This window comes from Lepidothrix coronata, unplaced genomic scaffold (assembly GCF_001604755.1).
Source record: "Lepidothrix coronata isolate B3197 unplaced genomic scaffold, Lepidothrix_coronata-1.0 Scaffold17, whole genome shotgun sequence".
Classification (NCBI taxonomy): Eukaryota; Metazoa; Chordata; class Aves; order Passeriformes; family Pipridae; genus Lepidothrix; species Lepidothrix coronata.
Genome location: NW_016690197.1, coordinates 9,704,306 through 9,719,317, shown reverse-complemented (window position 1 = coordinate 9,719,317; position 15,012 = coordinate 9,704,306). Strand labels below are relative to the sequence as shown.

General features: G+C 44.7%; 1 protein-coding gene across 1 annotated transcript; it reads left to right on the top strand.

Annotated features, from left to right (window-relative positions):
* The first annotated feature begins 1,701 nt into the window (after nucleotides 1–1,701).
* On the top strand, nucleotides 1,702–11,046 carry HIF1AN (hypoxia inducible factor 1 alpha subunit inhibitor). Its single transcript, XM_017807073.1, has 8 exons — nucleotides 1,702–1,989; nucleotides 2,917–3,167; nucleotides 4,431–4,579; nucleotides 6,244–6,389; nucleotides 6,851–6,957; nucleotides 7,355–7,418; nucleotides 7,652–7,762; nucleotides 8,650–11,046. The coding sequence occupies exons 1-8, from the start codon at nucleotides 1,738–1,740 to the stop codon at nucleotides 8,692–8,694; spliced, it is 1,125 nt and encodes a 374-aa protein (XP_017662562.1). The 5' UTR covers nucleotides 1,702–1,737; the 3' UTR covers nucleotides 8,695–11,046.
* Nucleotides 11,047–15,012: the final 3,966 nt, after the last annotated feature.

The following is a 15,012-nucleotide window of genomic DNA, read 5'->3' as shown; positions in this document are numbered from 1 at the left end:
TCGCCTTATCTCCGTGGAGCCTGGAAAAGGAGGACAGCTGAAATGGCACGTTAATTTAGCAATGAGATTCCTCAAACGTAAGCAATGTATTATTGTAAATAAAATCAATATGAACATTAAAGGATTTTGCAGTTTACTTCATTATGTAAACTCTTTGGTAGTTGAACTCATTTTCCTTCAGTTATTCACATCAGCCATAATGGGTAATGTCTCTATAACAATTTACATTATAAACCTTTGCAGCTCAAAAACTACCACAGGCAATTTGTCATAAAGCCATTCCTTCTAATAACAGCATTAATTGCAAACCTTCTAGCTGAATGAAGATAGTAATGAACCACAAAAATATATCTGAAATACAACATGCCTAAGGTGGGGCCTTTGTCGCAGACCAGAACAGGATCCTTTCACTTATCCCAAAGAAAGGCCTAGTCATGTCATTTTGGGAATGGTATCTTAATTCAGCCAACTCCCTTGCAACCAAGTATGCAATGAAGTTACTCGTTTATCTAATAAAGTTATTAACCCAGAGCCCAACCCTCCAGTGCAGATGCTGCTGATGTTTCCCATGGAGCAGCATTAGGTGCTGGTGCCAGTCCTGGTCCTGCAGCACTCAGTACTCTAGGGACAAGAGTGTGGGGACAGCACTGGAAGTAGGGACTTTCACTTCCCTTCGACATGAGCTCAGGCCTCCCTGCAGGCTTGGGTTGTGGTCTGCTGCTTCTCACATCAGCTCTTCACCGCTGAGTATTTATTTTCTGACTTATGTTTGTTTTCCACAGACATGGTTCAAGTTTCCTAAGCACCCTAATATGTTCGCAAATACATTGTAAAAAAATTTTGTTAATCTGTACAACAGAAGTGCTTTAGACTTAAAGGGTGAGGGGACATTCATTTTCCTAGAAACCAAGCATATTAATAAATTTTGGAAGGACAGAGGGAAATCAACTGCATTATTCTCTTGAAGGCAAAGTTCTAAGCAGCCAGAACAACAGCCAGCTACTGTAAGATGAAAAGCACCAACTGACATGGACCAAAACTTTCCCGAGAGCTGATGCCTAGTGTGGCACGCATTCTTGGGAAAGTGTAATCATCGTTCTTGCTGTTTGCAGATTAAAAACCAAATGTAGACTTTGTCTCACACAATAAACACAGAATAAGAAAATGACAACTCCAGCCCCAGTCACACAGCTCATGAAATCTTCCTAAAACAACGTAGTCACCATTGGAAGTTGGATGTTGGTTGCACTGGACAGTGTTACATATAGTTTTTGGCAGTAAGTGTTAATTAAACTTCTCGTTTCGAGGCGCAGAACTCCGCAGTACATTCCCGCAGATAGGCAGAGGAAGCGAGCAGCGCACTGTTTCTATCGGGGAAATCGAAATGCCTGAGGAGCTGCGCTCCTGCCCAGCCCGCCGCCTTTGAGGGGAAGGGGCTGCAGGCTGAAGGCATGCGGGGCCCGGCACCGAGGCTTCACAGACGATCCCCTCTGTTTTTCGCAGTGGGTCTTTTTCGCAGCCCCCACAGATGTCCCAAACCCTTGGGCAGGGCCAGGATGCGGAGAGCAGCAGAGCCGCCCCCGACTCCCCCCCGCCTGGGGGCGCTGCTGCCACGGCCTCCGCCGCTCCGTCCCGCGCTCTCTATGGTGCTCCACCGTTCCCCCGCATCCGGCGTTGCCATGGGCGCGCAGCTTCCGCTTCCGGCTCCTTGGTCCGGGCTCTCCGGCGGAGGCGGCGATGGCGGCGGCCTCGTCCTCCTCCTCCTCCTCCTCGTCTTCTTCCTCTTCTTCCTCTTCTTCCTCTTCTTCCCCCCCTTCTTCCTCCTCCTCCTCCTCGGCGGTGGCAGCTGCGGGCTGCCGGGAGGGCCCGGCGGTGGCGACAGGGCCTGGCTGGAGCGACTCCCAGTTCCGCCGCTACTCGTTCGAGACGCGGCCCATCCCGCGGTTGAGCCACAGCGACCCCCGCGCCGAGGAGCTCATCGAGAACGAGGTGCGGGGAGTCCTGGCCCTGTCCTCCCGGGATACCGCGCGATCTCGGTCGTTGCCGCTGTCCCATTCCGCTTTGCCGTAGTGGATGTTTTTCTTCGGTGCTGCAGCGCTGATTTGTGAAATTTGCAGGAAATGTTTGCTTTAAACGCTTTGTTGTCGGGATGGAGGCCGTGGGAACGTTGTGTAAAGCCACGGGCACGTGTTGGTTGTTTTCTAAATGCGCGTGAGCACAGGCGTGGAGTTGTTTTGCAGTGGTGGCTCTGGTATTGGTTCTGGACCAGCTCAGTCTCATGTTGGTGAGATCGCTGGCTGGGTGTTTAAGGGAAGTCTGCAAGAAGGGATGTTGTGCATGCACAGCTTGGGAACACGGCGCTGCCGTTCCGGGTTGGGTTGCTGATAGATGAGGAGATGGGTGATGTCCTTTGTCTTCCTTTTGTCATGGAGGGGTTTTTTTGCTAAAGAAGAGATGGGGTAGCATCAGTTTTTTGATGACTAAAGGTTGTGTCCGAGACAAGTGCTGTTGCTGTTTATGGATGCAAAGGTATCTTTTTGTAAACACCTTTTCACAGCTGAGGCTGGAACAGGCCAGACAGAATCTACTATGTCTCCTGGCTATGCGGCAGACCAAGCAGGCCTAAAAGTGTTCCCAGCTGATGTTTGTGTAACCTCTGTGTTAGAGATTAGCTCAGTAGGTAGTGGAAACTGTCCCATTGCTACCAGGAGCTCACTGTAACTCCAGGCCACCACTTTCTTAAAACTTCCTGTCATATCTTGTTTGTTTTTCTCCCCAGGACAGGGGATCTGATTACTCCACATCCTTTTTCCAATTCCCCATTTTCAAAGAGAGTTTGCATGGGTGCAGTAATGAATGTGATTGTTCTCAAGTTCAAGAGGTCCTTGAATCAATAAACTTCCTATTTCTCTCCAGGAGCCTGTGGTGCTGACAGATACGAATCTGGTTTATCCTGCTCTGAAATGGGACCTGGACTACCTCCAGGAAAACATTGGCAGTGGGGACTTCTCAGTGTATAGTGCCAGCACACATAAGTTTTTGTACTACGATGAGAAGAAGATGGCCAATTTTAAGAACTTCAAACCCAAGTCGAGCAGGGAAGAGATGAAGTTTGCTGAGTTTGTGGACAGACTCAAAGAAATACAACAAAAAGGGAGTTCTGAGAGGTAAGTGATACATGGAGTGTGGAGGTTTCTCCATTTTTTCAGGTCTAAGTAGGGGGTAAGGTTCTCTTGGGTGAGTGTTGATGATTAAATCCTCTCAAATTTTTTAAACTTTTTGTTTGTTTTTAATAGTCCTGTTTTACCTGCAGGGCTGTTAGTTGACAGCAACCTTGTTATCTGATTAAAAAAGTCATACCATTAGTTAAATAAACTGTTCTCACTGGCTGCAGGAGTTAATTTTTTTCTTCTCTGTCCAAGGCAGAATTTGAATAAAGAAGGAATTAAGCTGCAGTTTCTTTTGGCAGACTCTGGTATTGATAGAGGAGCTTAGTAATCTGATGAAAAGGTACAGGCTGCGGCACTCAGGCTTTTCCACAGAATCCCAAGGCACTTGGTGCTAACCCTCTTTGAGAAATATGAGGCAAAGTTGTGTCGTGCTGTGTATTTGGTGGTGATGCCCTGTACCATTAACAGAGTTGTAAGTTACTGAGAGGAGCTTCATGTGGATGTGGAATATAACTATCAGCAACTGTACTTAAACCCTAAGTTAATTCTGTCAGTCACCAGTCCTCTAAAAGGAGGGATGCTTAATTGCGTCTTAATTGGAAGCAATGCAGTGTCCATGTCCACTTGTCATCTCTGCCTTTCTCTTCTTTCTCAGCTGTGGATGTGCTTTTTCCAAGAGAGAAGGCAGTCCTTGTGCTTAAAAATGCATTTTTCTCCCAGCACTGCGGACAGCAGTCTGCAATACCGTGATTGTTGGTACATGTTTGATTCCTCTGATCCTCTGTGTCTATACGTAAGCGTGGCTTTAAAGTAACTTGATACTGAAACGTGCAGGCTTTCCTGAGCCCTTTTTTGCCCTTATCTACTTCTACTAGAAGAGGAAACTGATACTGCAGATGAGTTAGAGGGGTGGCATTTACCTAGGGATTAGTCATGAGCATAACTGATATTTGATAACGGCCAGTCTGTTTAGAGTTTCGTCCTCCTGTGCTGAGAGAGGGTTGTTCTTGCTTAAAATTATCTTTTTCCCTTGATTGTTCAAGCAGAACTGAGTTCTGTTCTCTTATGTACCAGGAAATCTTTCAGCAAAGTTTGGGGACTTACTGAACCTGCTTCCTTCCACAGGTGTTTATGGTGTGTAGTGGTAGAACAGAATCTCTAGGAATGATGTCTCTTTGTTTTGAAATCTTTCTGAAGAGATAGAGGTATGTCCATGACAAAGCTTAATACTTGATTTCGGCTTTTCTCTGTAAAATACAGGCTATATCTGCAGCAAACCTTGAATGACACAGTTGGAAGGAAGATTGTGGTGGATTTCCTTGGCTTCAACTGGAACTGGATTAACAAGCAGCAAGGGAAACGTGGCTGGGGCCAACTGACTTCTAACTTGCTTCTTATTGGCATGGAAGGTAAACAGCTTCCTCAGACTGGAGGAGAAGGGAGAAGATTTGGTCAGCAGTTCTGTATTTCAGTTCTAGAAGGTCTTTCAAATGGCTTTCCCTTTAGTTTCTGAGTGTTCCTTCAGAGAAGGCAGTTTAAAGCTTTGGGTTGTGAGTGGACTTATCACAACTTGGGTTATAAAGAGGAAACAATGAAAAGAATAGCCTGTATTTCCCCAGGGATGTACTGTGAGTGCCTGGATGTAATCTTCTTATGGAAAGGCTCTGGGTGATGCTGGTAGGACTGTGTTTCCCGTAACTGCTAATCATATTCTGGGACCTGTTTACTGTTTGCATGCTTCAGAACCTATAGATTTAAAAAGCTCAGAGTCTGTAGATTCAAAATGCAGAACGGTTTGCAAGCTGAGCAGAGTTAGTCCTCTGGGCTGCCCTGTCTGCCCAGGAGGAAATTTTATTATTTTGTGAAGCCTTTTTTCTTATTTGAGCTGGTACACTGTGAGGAGGAATTCTCTTTTGATTAAGAGGTGAATTTTTTCTTGGAAGGTTCTTAGCGGGCACTGGGGAACTTGAAGATGGGTAAATTCTAAAAATATCTGAATAGAATAAAATTCCAAATCCATATGGAGCCTGACTCATAGGCAGGTGCCTTTGAAGACAGAGGTACCACTACACTGTTGACAAGGAGAACGTTCTTTCAGAAAGTAATCTCAATAATTGGGTAAGGAATGTGCACAGTTTTGTGAAGTGGGATGGCCTATAATTAATGTGACCATCACATCCAATTATAATGTTCAATAACACAACTTAGATGTTTTTTTCCTTTGCAACAAGTCATACTCAATTTACAATAGTTTGTCCTTGCCGCTTGCTTTACTAGCTGAGAGAAGAGAACTTCATGTAAAAGCACTGTACCAGCACTTGCTTCCACCACTTCCTTCCTAAATCAGGCTATGCACGAGAACCAAGGAATTGTCTTGAACCAGCATGTGCTAGAAAAGGAAATGTCTTTACAGGAGCACATGATTGTATGATCTATTTAATGAAGTTATGGGGCTAACTGTTATCTTAATTCTTGCAGGCCAAGAGAGTAATATCTGAGTGACAAACAGCCTGTCAGGGGTACAAAATGCCCCACTGTATTTAGAGATTTGATTAAATTTACGATTTAGTGGTGACAGTCAAGCACAGTTAATCAGACTGAGGGGGTGCTATTGGGAGCCCTAGTGACAGAGATTTGTTTACTTGTTTTCTTGCAAAACTTCTAGGATTTTTTTAAAAATCAGACTGTTAAACTCCTTTTCTCTAGACTAATAATTTTTGAAAGTCCATTCCACAACTTGTCATTTAAACAAAGCGTTTTATGAAAAAGCTTCCCATCAACATTCACCATCTGCTGTTCATTGAAACAAGCTGGAAATCCTAATCCTGTAGAGCATAATTTGCTGAATATGGATTTAGAATGGAAATTAAGTGGAGTAGCAACTGCTCAATAAAGGTTGACTGATATAGTGATCAGATAAAGTGATCACTACATTCCTGTAGTCATTTTCCTTGTTTAGTTTTCTTAATATGTGGGAGTGTATTTTCTGTCTTTAGCAAGGAATATAACATGCTTCTCACTTTCATACCTGTACATGAGAGTGTCTTGATTATCATCTTTTCTCTCTGTGTAGGGAATGTGACACCAGCTCATTATGATGAGCAGCAGAACTTCTTTGCTCAGATTAAGGGTTACAAGAGGTGTATCCTGTTCCCTCCTGATCAGTTTGAATGCCTCTACCCTTATCCTGTGCACCATCCGTGCGACAGACAGAGCCAGGTGAGAGTAGCAGCTTTGTTCTCTGCTCCATGCCAGAAAAGGGCAGTTGTAAAGGTTCTAGGTGGGAGGAAGCTGCACTGGAGTTAAGGCTGCAAACCACTTGCTGAGCTTTTGCAAAACCTGTGTTCAGATCTGTTAATTCGTGAATACATTGAGAATAGATGCAAGGACCAGTGGTGTCCCTCATTGTGTCTGGTCCTGACTTGCAAATGCTAGGGCCATAAATATCTTCTTACTGATAGCACAACTGGGCTGCAGTTGCCACCTTCTCTGTCCTGTTTTACTGATCACTTGGTCAAACAGATTTGCTGACAGCCAAATTGCAGGACTCCTATCTCGCAGTGAAGTTAAGATACAAATGGGAATGTAAAAGCCATGTAGGGAAGATCAGGATTATTTGACATTGAGAGCCTGTCGCTGCAGGAAGTTCTTCTGAGTTTCTTAATGTTTTCTTCTGTTAGGTGGACTTTGACAATCCTGACTATGAGAAGTTTCCAAACTTTCGGAACGTGGTTGGCTATGAGACGGTGGTGGGTCCAGGGGATGTGCTGTACATACCCATGTACTGGTAAGAAGGATGGCAGGACTGCACAGTGACCAAAACACAGAGGTTTAAAAGTTTTTTTCACTTAAAGTGTGGTGCTGGCTCTTGAGTATTTTGTTTTAACTTCTCAGGCAGCTGTGGTATTTTCTGTGATATCTTGGGCCAATCTGCTTTTAATTCCTATCTGTTGGATGGGAGTAGTAATTTTCCTGACACCATGCTATTGTACATATACTCCACTATTGTGTGTGAGATAAGGATCTATATTTAAATAAGGAGAGCTTTCCAGAAGTTCTGAGGTCTTGATGCTGGAGGAATAGGGCGAGGCTTGTCTAGTGCTGTCTGAACTCATCCATCCAAGGTATTTCACTGTAAGCTACAGCAATAGTTCCTTTTCTTTTTTTGTGTGATTTCCATGCAGGTGGCACCACATTGAGTCTCTCCTGAATGGGGGGATTACCATCACTGTGAACTTCTGGTACAAGGTAAGTATAAGCCACTTCCTGCACAGCTTGGATAGCTCCATCCCAGAGGATTTTTTCAGGTAGAGACGTATTGGCGTGCATTATCAATATGAGAACTTCATGGCACCAAGTCCTTTGCTTTAAAGCTAAAAGCTTCTTTTTTGAGTTGTTTGTGAAGAACTGGTTGAATAGGAAAAGGTGGAATAATCTGCCAATTCAGGAAAAATGCAAATGAGCTCTTTTTGATATTTCAGGGCGCCCCAACCCCAAAGAGAATTGAGTATCCGTTAAAGGCTCATCAGAAAGTGGCCATAATGAGGAACATTGAGAAGATGCTGGGAGAAGCCTTAGGAAATCCACAAGAGGTATGAGAGATAACCACGTGGTCACTGCTGTTGAAATTGTTAAGGCTTAATGCAAAACTCAAGATGTCAAGCTACTTGGCTCTGCGGGTGTCAGAATGAAGGTAGGAGAAAGCAGGATTGCTCTTTTGCTGTGAATGGTTCTTCCTGCAGTCTTCAGAAGATCCTTTGCTTACAAAAAGGCAAGCTCTTAAAATTATAATTCTGGAAAGGACCACTACAAACAATGAAGGAGTTGTTCCTGTATGTGGGGAAGGGTATATAAAAAAACCCCCAGATTGAAGTACTTAGCATATGACTTTGAAGATCTGCTGATCTGAAAATTGAAATACAGGATGTGGATAGAAATATTTTCATGGTCTGTAACCCTTACCACTGTGCAGGAGCTCCTCTTTAGCCTCTCCCCTGAGATTATTTTACTGCCACAGCATGCTGAACTTCCCTCTATGATCAGGCAGTGCTTAGACACGGGAGTGACCTTGACTGAAAACAAAACCTTAGCAAAATCATCAGTCCTAGCCTCCCTTTGAAGAGACCCCAAGGACCAGGGAGGATGCAGTGAGTAAGAATGTTCCTTGTCTGCCCTGCAGAAAGCCACCACTGATGACTGTTGGCTCCTTTTAATAGCATCTACTGAGAAATCACAAGTTTAGGGTGGGAAGTGAAAATGTTTCAAACAGTTTCCACCCTGGATGGAATGTTTTGGTGACAACTGAAGTTGGGTGTTGACAGAGAACTCTGCAATTTTGGTAGGGTATTTAAGAATGTTCTCATGGGTGCCCCAGTGTTTTATCTAGAAAATATTTCCAAAGTGATTTGGTGTCCCCTGGGCTCTGCACCTGCCATTTCTGTGTAACTCCTGGCTAACAACGTGTTTTTGCTTTGAACAGGTGGGTCCTTTGTTGAATATGATGATTAAGGGACGGTATGACTAATGCCTGGCTGCCCGGGTGACTGATGTTGGAGCTGCTTTGTTCACGAGCAATGGAAGATTCTGAGCGCTAGTATTGCACGCAGCACTTAACAGACTGATGGGTTTCCTGGCCTATCCCGGCCCCACTACAATAAAGGGGGCTACTGGAACTGCAAAACCATTAGTACCCCATTCATCTTCCACTCTCATCTAACTGAACCTCCCAAGAAAGAGTCTGCACTTATTGGAAGCTGGATTCATGCTCACTAACTTGTTTTTTTTTTCTCCCTCTGCCCTGTTTGCCACAACAAGGAGCATGGCTTCTGGCACTTGGATGTGTTACTTCAGGATTTTCAGGCATTTGAAGAAGAGCTTGGAGGATAACCAGGAGTGATATTCTTTCCTCAGCCTCATGGAGTTTGGACCTCCTGGCTGGGTTTATGTGTTGGTGCCTGCAGTGGATATAAGGTGGGAAGTGATAGGTTTCACAGTCCTCTGTTGTTAGAGGACCTGTCCATGCTCAACTCTGGCACCTTTTTGTACAATGGAAACTAACCTGTAAGATGGCCTCTGTGTGTTGAGCAACTGGACAAATGATTCAGTTTCTTCAACCTAAGACATCTATGCTTTGGATGTAGTACAGGGTAGAGATCAGAATGAATTTATCTAGTGTGTGAGCACCAAATCCTATGCTCTCCAAGTAACATCTGTCTTGTATGAGTCTAGATAACACTCCTTTCTTATAGCTTTCTCTGGGGAGTGAGGGCTCCTCTCCTGCTCTTCTGAAGCTGCAGTGTGGTTAAAAGGGGATGTAGCATTATGAAGGGAGATGCATAAATGCCAGGGCACTCTTCAAGTCTTGAATGATTAAGGCACATTTTTAAATTAAATTCCCCTGGGTTGCTGAGCTCGACTGTCAAAACACAGTGTCAGATAGGTACAGAGCCTCGCTTCTCCCCACCAAGGGTGCTGGCTCCTCGGACTAACACAGGAAAGTGCCCTTTTTACCGAAACTGCAAGAACTCAAGTGTGTGTGGCTGCACACAGGTGCGCGTGTTTGTATGATGTTGTGTGGCTCCTGTCCATCAGTTAAATCCATGCCAGTGTGTGGTTCCCTTCCTTGTACAGTCATGTGAAAGAGTTCAGGGCTTTCTGTTTAAATGTGATTAAGTTTATCTTGATCTCTCTGTGTTCCGGGACTTGACATGGCAGGCTGGGAAGTGACAAGACCAGGGCACACGAACCAGATAAGAGTCCTCAGTAATCACCCTGAAAAATAATTTTGCTTTCCTCCTCTCCTTCCATGCAGAAGCCTTTGGCTCATATGGAGGCTGGCTTTTTATTCCCTGAGGTGTGCTGCACTGCTGTCCCTGGTTTGGGGTGGTGGTGCAAAGGTCTTGTATATTTAATGCGGTTGTAATGGAGCTAGAGGTGGGTAAAGCTGTTTCATAGCCCATATATCTCATCCCAGAAAATAGTAGAGAATTTGTTCTGTTGAGACTTCCCAATGTTTTCCCTGTTTTTCTTCTGGGCTTGTTCTGACTTGGGATTCTGATAAAAGTGTTGAGAACATGCTGCTGAAGAAGTGCTCCATCTTTGGCTTCAGGTTCCATCTTTTGCTGGGACAGCTCAAGCACCACTTGCAGTGGGATTGTTTTTTATAAAGATGGAAGGCTTCTCAAACAGGAGGTCCTGGAGAAAGTTTTCTGGCTGCTTTACTGGTCACAACAAATGAAGTGTAATTGGCAGCTACAGGGTCCTTGTTCAAGAAATATATCTTTGTCACTGAGTAGTCTGACTGCCATGTTGCAGACTCTGCAGAGCTGTGGTTAGATCCAGACGAACGTCACTCAGCTGGATATTTATCAATGCTTGGCCTATGGGTAAGTGGAAAGAAGGCTGACTAGCCAAAAGCAAGATCTTACCAGGAATGTTATTACATGCCCTTGGTTGAAAGATGCTCAAACTAAATCCCATCTCTGTGCTATTTATTCAGCACACGGTAGTCCTCAGTACTGCTTAGACACCATCAACTCTTGAAGCTCAGGGTGGGAGTTCATATCCCATGTGGAGAGAGAATGGTACTTGCAGAACTTTTAGGATCCTTTTTTTTTTTTTCTTTTATTTGCCAAAGGTCTAACTTTTAAAGTGTCTGAACAGGTTTTGCTGCACTTGACTTTGTGAAAGCTCATTTACAATGCACTGATGGACTGACTCCCCCCCTTCCCTTTTCACCTTGTGCTTTCAATGCCCCTTGCCATGGTATTGGGAAGCTGTGTGTTCTCTGCTAGGGGTGTGTGTGCAGGGGTTGGGGTGTGACAAACACGGTACCTTCTGAAGTGTAGTTCTTAAATACAACCAATGTTGAACAACAGAACTGTGTGGCTTTTATTTTGTGTGTGGCTGTACAGGAGAGCTGTATAAGGACCTGTTTGTATAAAGCTACCTTCAGTCTTTCTAACAACTCCACTTGTCTTCGCTGGTGAAAGCTGCTGGTCTCCAAAACCGCCTTCAAAACAGCAATACCAGCTGCATTATTGTGTCTTCACAACTTTCTCCATACTAGTTGTGTAAGCGTGAAAGGAAAGTTGGAAATAAGATGGTATCCTTGAACCCCGTCAACCAGTGTTGGTGGGGAAGGAAAAATTCCCCTCCCTGCTAATCTGAGTGGTGTCACTATGCTCTGGTCACTGTTGAGGTGATGGAGCAAACTACAAAATGAGGTCTAATGAACTCTTGTCAAGGAGATTTGGGGGGGAAGCTTCCTTTTTATGTTAGCAGCCTTGGGTAGCGGAGTCTTCTCTACCTAATAAAGACAGAGATTATTTTATGGTAATATTATCTGTACAGAATTCTTGACATCTATCTGTCAGTGAAATGTTGACTAAATCTGATTGAATATCTAACATAGTAAAATGGTAAGAGTTGAATAGACAGGAGGAATGTTGTGGGGGGGAGAGGGAGACAGATGTCTGAGCCTGGGCTACCCCAATTGGCATTCTCTCCTGATGCTCTTACAGGACAGGGTAAATGTGAAGGCAGTAGGAAAGACAAGTGCATGAAGTTTTCTGTGACCATGGGTGATCACCCTTCCCTGCTGTGCCTGCTGGGATCATCGTCTCTGAACAGACTTGCTTCTGTTCCAATGAACTTAGTGGTCTGCTATGACTGATCCTGTAGCCTTTCTGTTGTGCACTTGCCTCTCGGGTAGCATGCACAGCTGGCACCACAAAGCTGAGAAATGTCTCAGGTTGTCCAGAAGGGAAACTGAGAGATGAGAACTGTGTCATTTGAAAACTCAAATCAGTCTCCAAGGTTTTTCACTTGTACTTTGAGTGGTGTGGTTTTTTTTTTTCTTTTAGTACCTTAGATCCCTTAATACTTTTCTTCTTTCCCTCCCCCCACTCCCCATTTCCCTGTTCCTTGAAAAGTGAGATTTTTCTAAGGAGAAGTCTCTTAATCCTTGTAAATCATGGTTGCAGGATCTTTACTGTGGAAAGAGAAGCTCATGGATTTTTAGACGGATGCACTGGTTCACCTCCTTGGTGATTAGGGTCATACTCAACTCAGAGAAATTTGGAACCGTTAATCAAGTCCAAGGTGAGGCCAACAGGTCAGAATCAGGCCAGGGCTGAGGAGGTATGAGACAGCTGGGGTGCAGGGGCAGTCTAATGCAACTGGGGCTGAAGTGGGACACACTTGGTGTCAAAGCAGCTCTTGAAAGAAGGAGGGGCAGGTCCATGCCGAGACTGCTGCTTCTTTTGTTTGTAACAGTTCTTACCAGTAAGCAAGCCGACCTTGAACACAGCCAACTGTGCTTTAAAGTCTAGAATGGGGGTGGTGCACTCAGGGACTCAGCAATCTCCTGGCACGTGTTTGTTGATGCATGGTCCCAGCCCTGGAAGCAGAGCAGCAACTGCAGCAGAGGGTACTGCCTTTGCAGATGTGTTTTTACAAAGTACTTTTCTCTAAGCCTCCCTTCTGCTGCATGTGTGTGAGGAGCTTCCTTGCACTCTGGTTTACGGTCTTCATCTTCTGTTCCTGTTACGGAACAGAAAGCACCTCTCCCATTAATGTCCTGCGAAGTCCTGAAGCCACCATCTTCCCTGCATTGGTGCTGCTTAGAAGGAAAGGAAAAGATGCTGTTACTGTGACAAACACATGCAAAGTAAGTTCTAATTACTGCCTGGCAAAGTCAAATATTTGTTGCAAGCAGAGAACTAATTGTGGGGGGAGGGAGCGGAAGTCGAGGCTCTTGAAGTGTAAGTGGAACAGATGCCCGGACGCCTTGGGGAAACGCAGCTTTCCTCTACAAATCAGAGCTTTAAATTACAAGGCTTTTACCAACGAGAACAGTTGTGGGAAGTCGTCTGCTCTCATTTGTGTAATGGCTTCTGTCACTGGTGATTAGACACAGGATGAAAGAAAAGAAATTTGACAATTAGGAATGAGCGATCATTAATCAGAATCTTTGTTAGAAGGAGAAAAGGGGGGGAGAATATCCCACAAACAACGGAGGCAGCCACTAGAGCCACAGTGAAGTCCACAAGATGCGTAACTGAGTGCTGTTGCTCCACAGAGCCCCCTCCACCTAGGTACAGAGCAGCAGCAAGGGTTTTGGCTGGGTTGGAAAGCTGGTGGAGAAAGGCAGCTAGGCAAAATCCTTCCAGTCCTGGTCAGTGATTCTCAGCTATCTGCCTAATAAGGGAGAGAGCATATCTGGGAGTCCTATCCCTGCCCCATTAACACCTTGCACTTCTGTCAGTCTGGCCACAAACTGCCAGCAAAACACACAGAAACAACTTCTTAAATTTTCAGTCTCCTTTCTCCACACCTCACATGCAGCCTTGTGGTTTCTGGTGTGGAAGAGAGCAGGCAGGGGCCTTGGCTGGCATGCAGAAAGCTTAGGATGAGCAATGTGAAAGTAGTTCTAGGCTCTTTTCTTGATAATGTAATTTCCTGCAAGAGCAAGGAGTAACCTGATGATAGATGCATGACAGATAAAGAAAAGAAGGCAGTGGCGACTTCTCTCTGTCTGTCATTTGCTGGCTTAGCTCATCATCCAATCATACAAAATCCAGTATATGCATTTGTTTGGGTTTTGTGGGTTTTGATCAAATTATTGATACACGTGAAATCTGTGTTACCTGTTTTTTCTACATCTGTCATTTAAAGTCTTGTCAGATTAAACATTTTGGTATCGTTTACATGAAGAGGTATTTCCTCTGATTAAATCAACAGCTATAACTTGGGAGGGGTCATGACAGACTATTTGTGGGGCATATAATGTTGGTTGGTTCATCTGAAGACTTGAGCTTACTGGATTCATTGATTTCAGTGGCACTTCCTGTCTTTGCAAGGCCAGGTCATTCACTTGAGGTGAAGGTCTGCATCAGTGTGATTATTCTTTCTGTGACTGGAAATCAAAGCAGATACTTAAAAAGGGGAGAGCTGAAGCCATGTTGCCTCATTCCCAGCTGGCTCTGAGCTCAGACAAATGATAGCAGCTTGACTTTTCAGCTTCTTCCCATGGCTAGTGTTCACCACAGGAACTCAAAATGAAAGAGAAAACAGTGTTAGATCCTCAGGACAGGATCTAACAGGGCTTTTTGTCCAGATCTTACCATGACAGAAGTTAGGAGAATCACTGGTCACATTGCTTAGGTGAGGAGAATTATCCCCTCTTATGCAGGTGAGAGAAGGGCTGCTTCTCATTCACAGCAACATGGTAAATGCATGTTTACATTTTGAGGAGTGCGCCTCATGCTTTTTATGTATGGTAAGGTAGCTTGTGATGTAGTGGGGTTGCTGTCAGAATTCACCTCACAAACTTGCAGTAAACCCTGAGCAATTCCAGACTTAGACACGACAGGGCATTGCCCTTACTGTAGGAAATGTCACTGTGCTGGATGGCAGGAGCACGAGTGTGACTTTCATCTCAGTTTCAGTTGTGGAGGGTTTTTTTCCTGAATAGTCAGGATTTGCTATTGAATGCCTTGGCAGGGAGGAGCTTTAGATGTGATTTGAAACCTCTTGGGAAGCCAGGAGGGGAGGGGAGTGTATGCTATCCTGTGTATAGGTAATCTGTGTTACAAGATCTGCTGCATGCTGTGTGCTCCCTGAGCTGCTTAAGCACCGCTGGCCTCATGCAGTGAGCTGTGTGAGGGCTCGAGCTGAGCTGAAAGCAGCTAAAGGGGTGAGGTCAAATCATTTGCTTCTATAAAAGGACAGTTCCTGTGCCCACAGAGAGGGCACATGGGGTTATAATAGCATCCAAAGGGGGTAGTTTCTGTGGAAGAGATTAGTACCACAAGCAGTGGGGCTGATTCTTCTCCAAGTT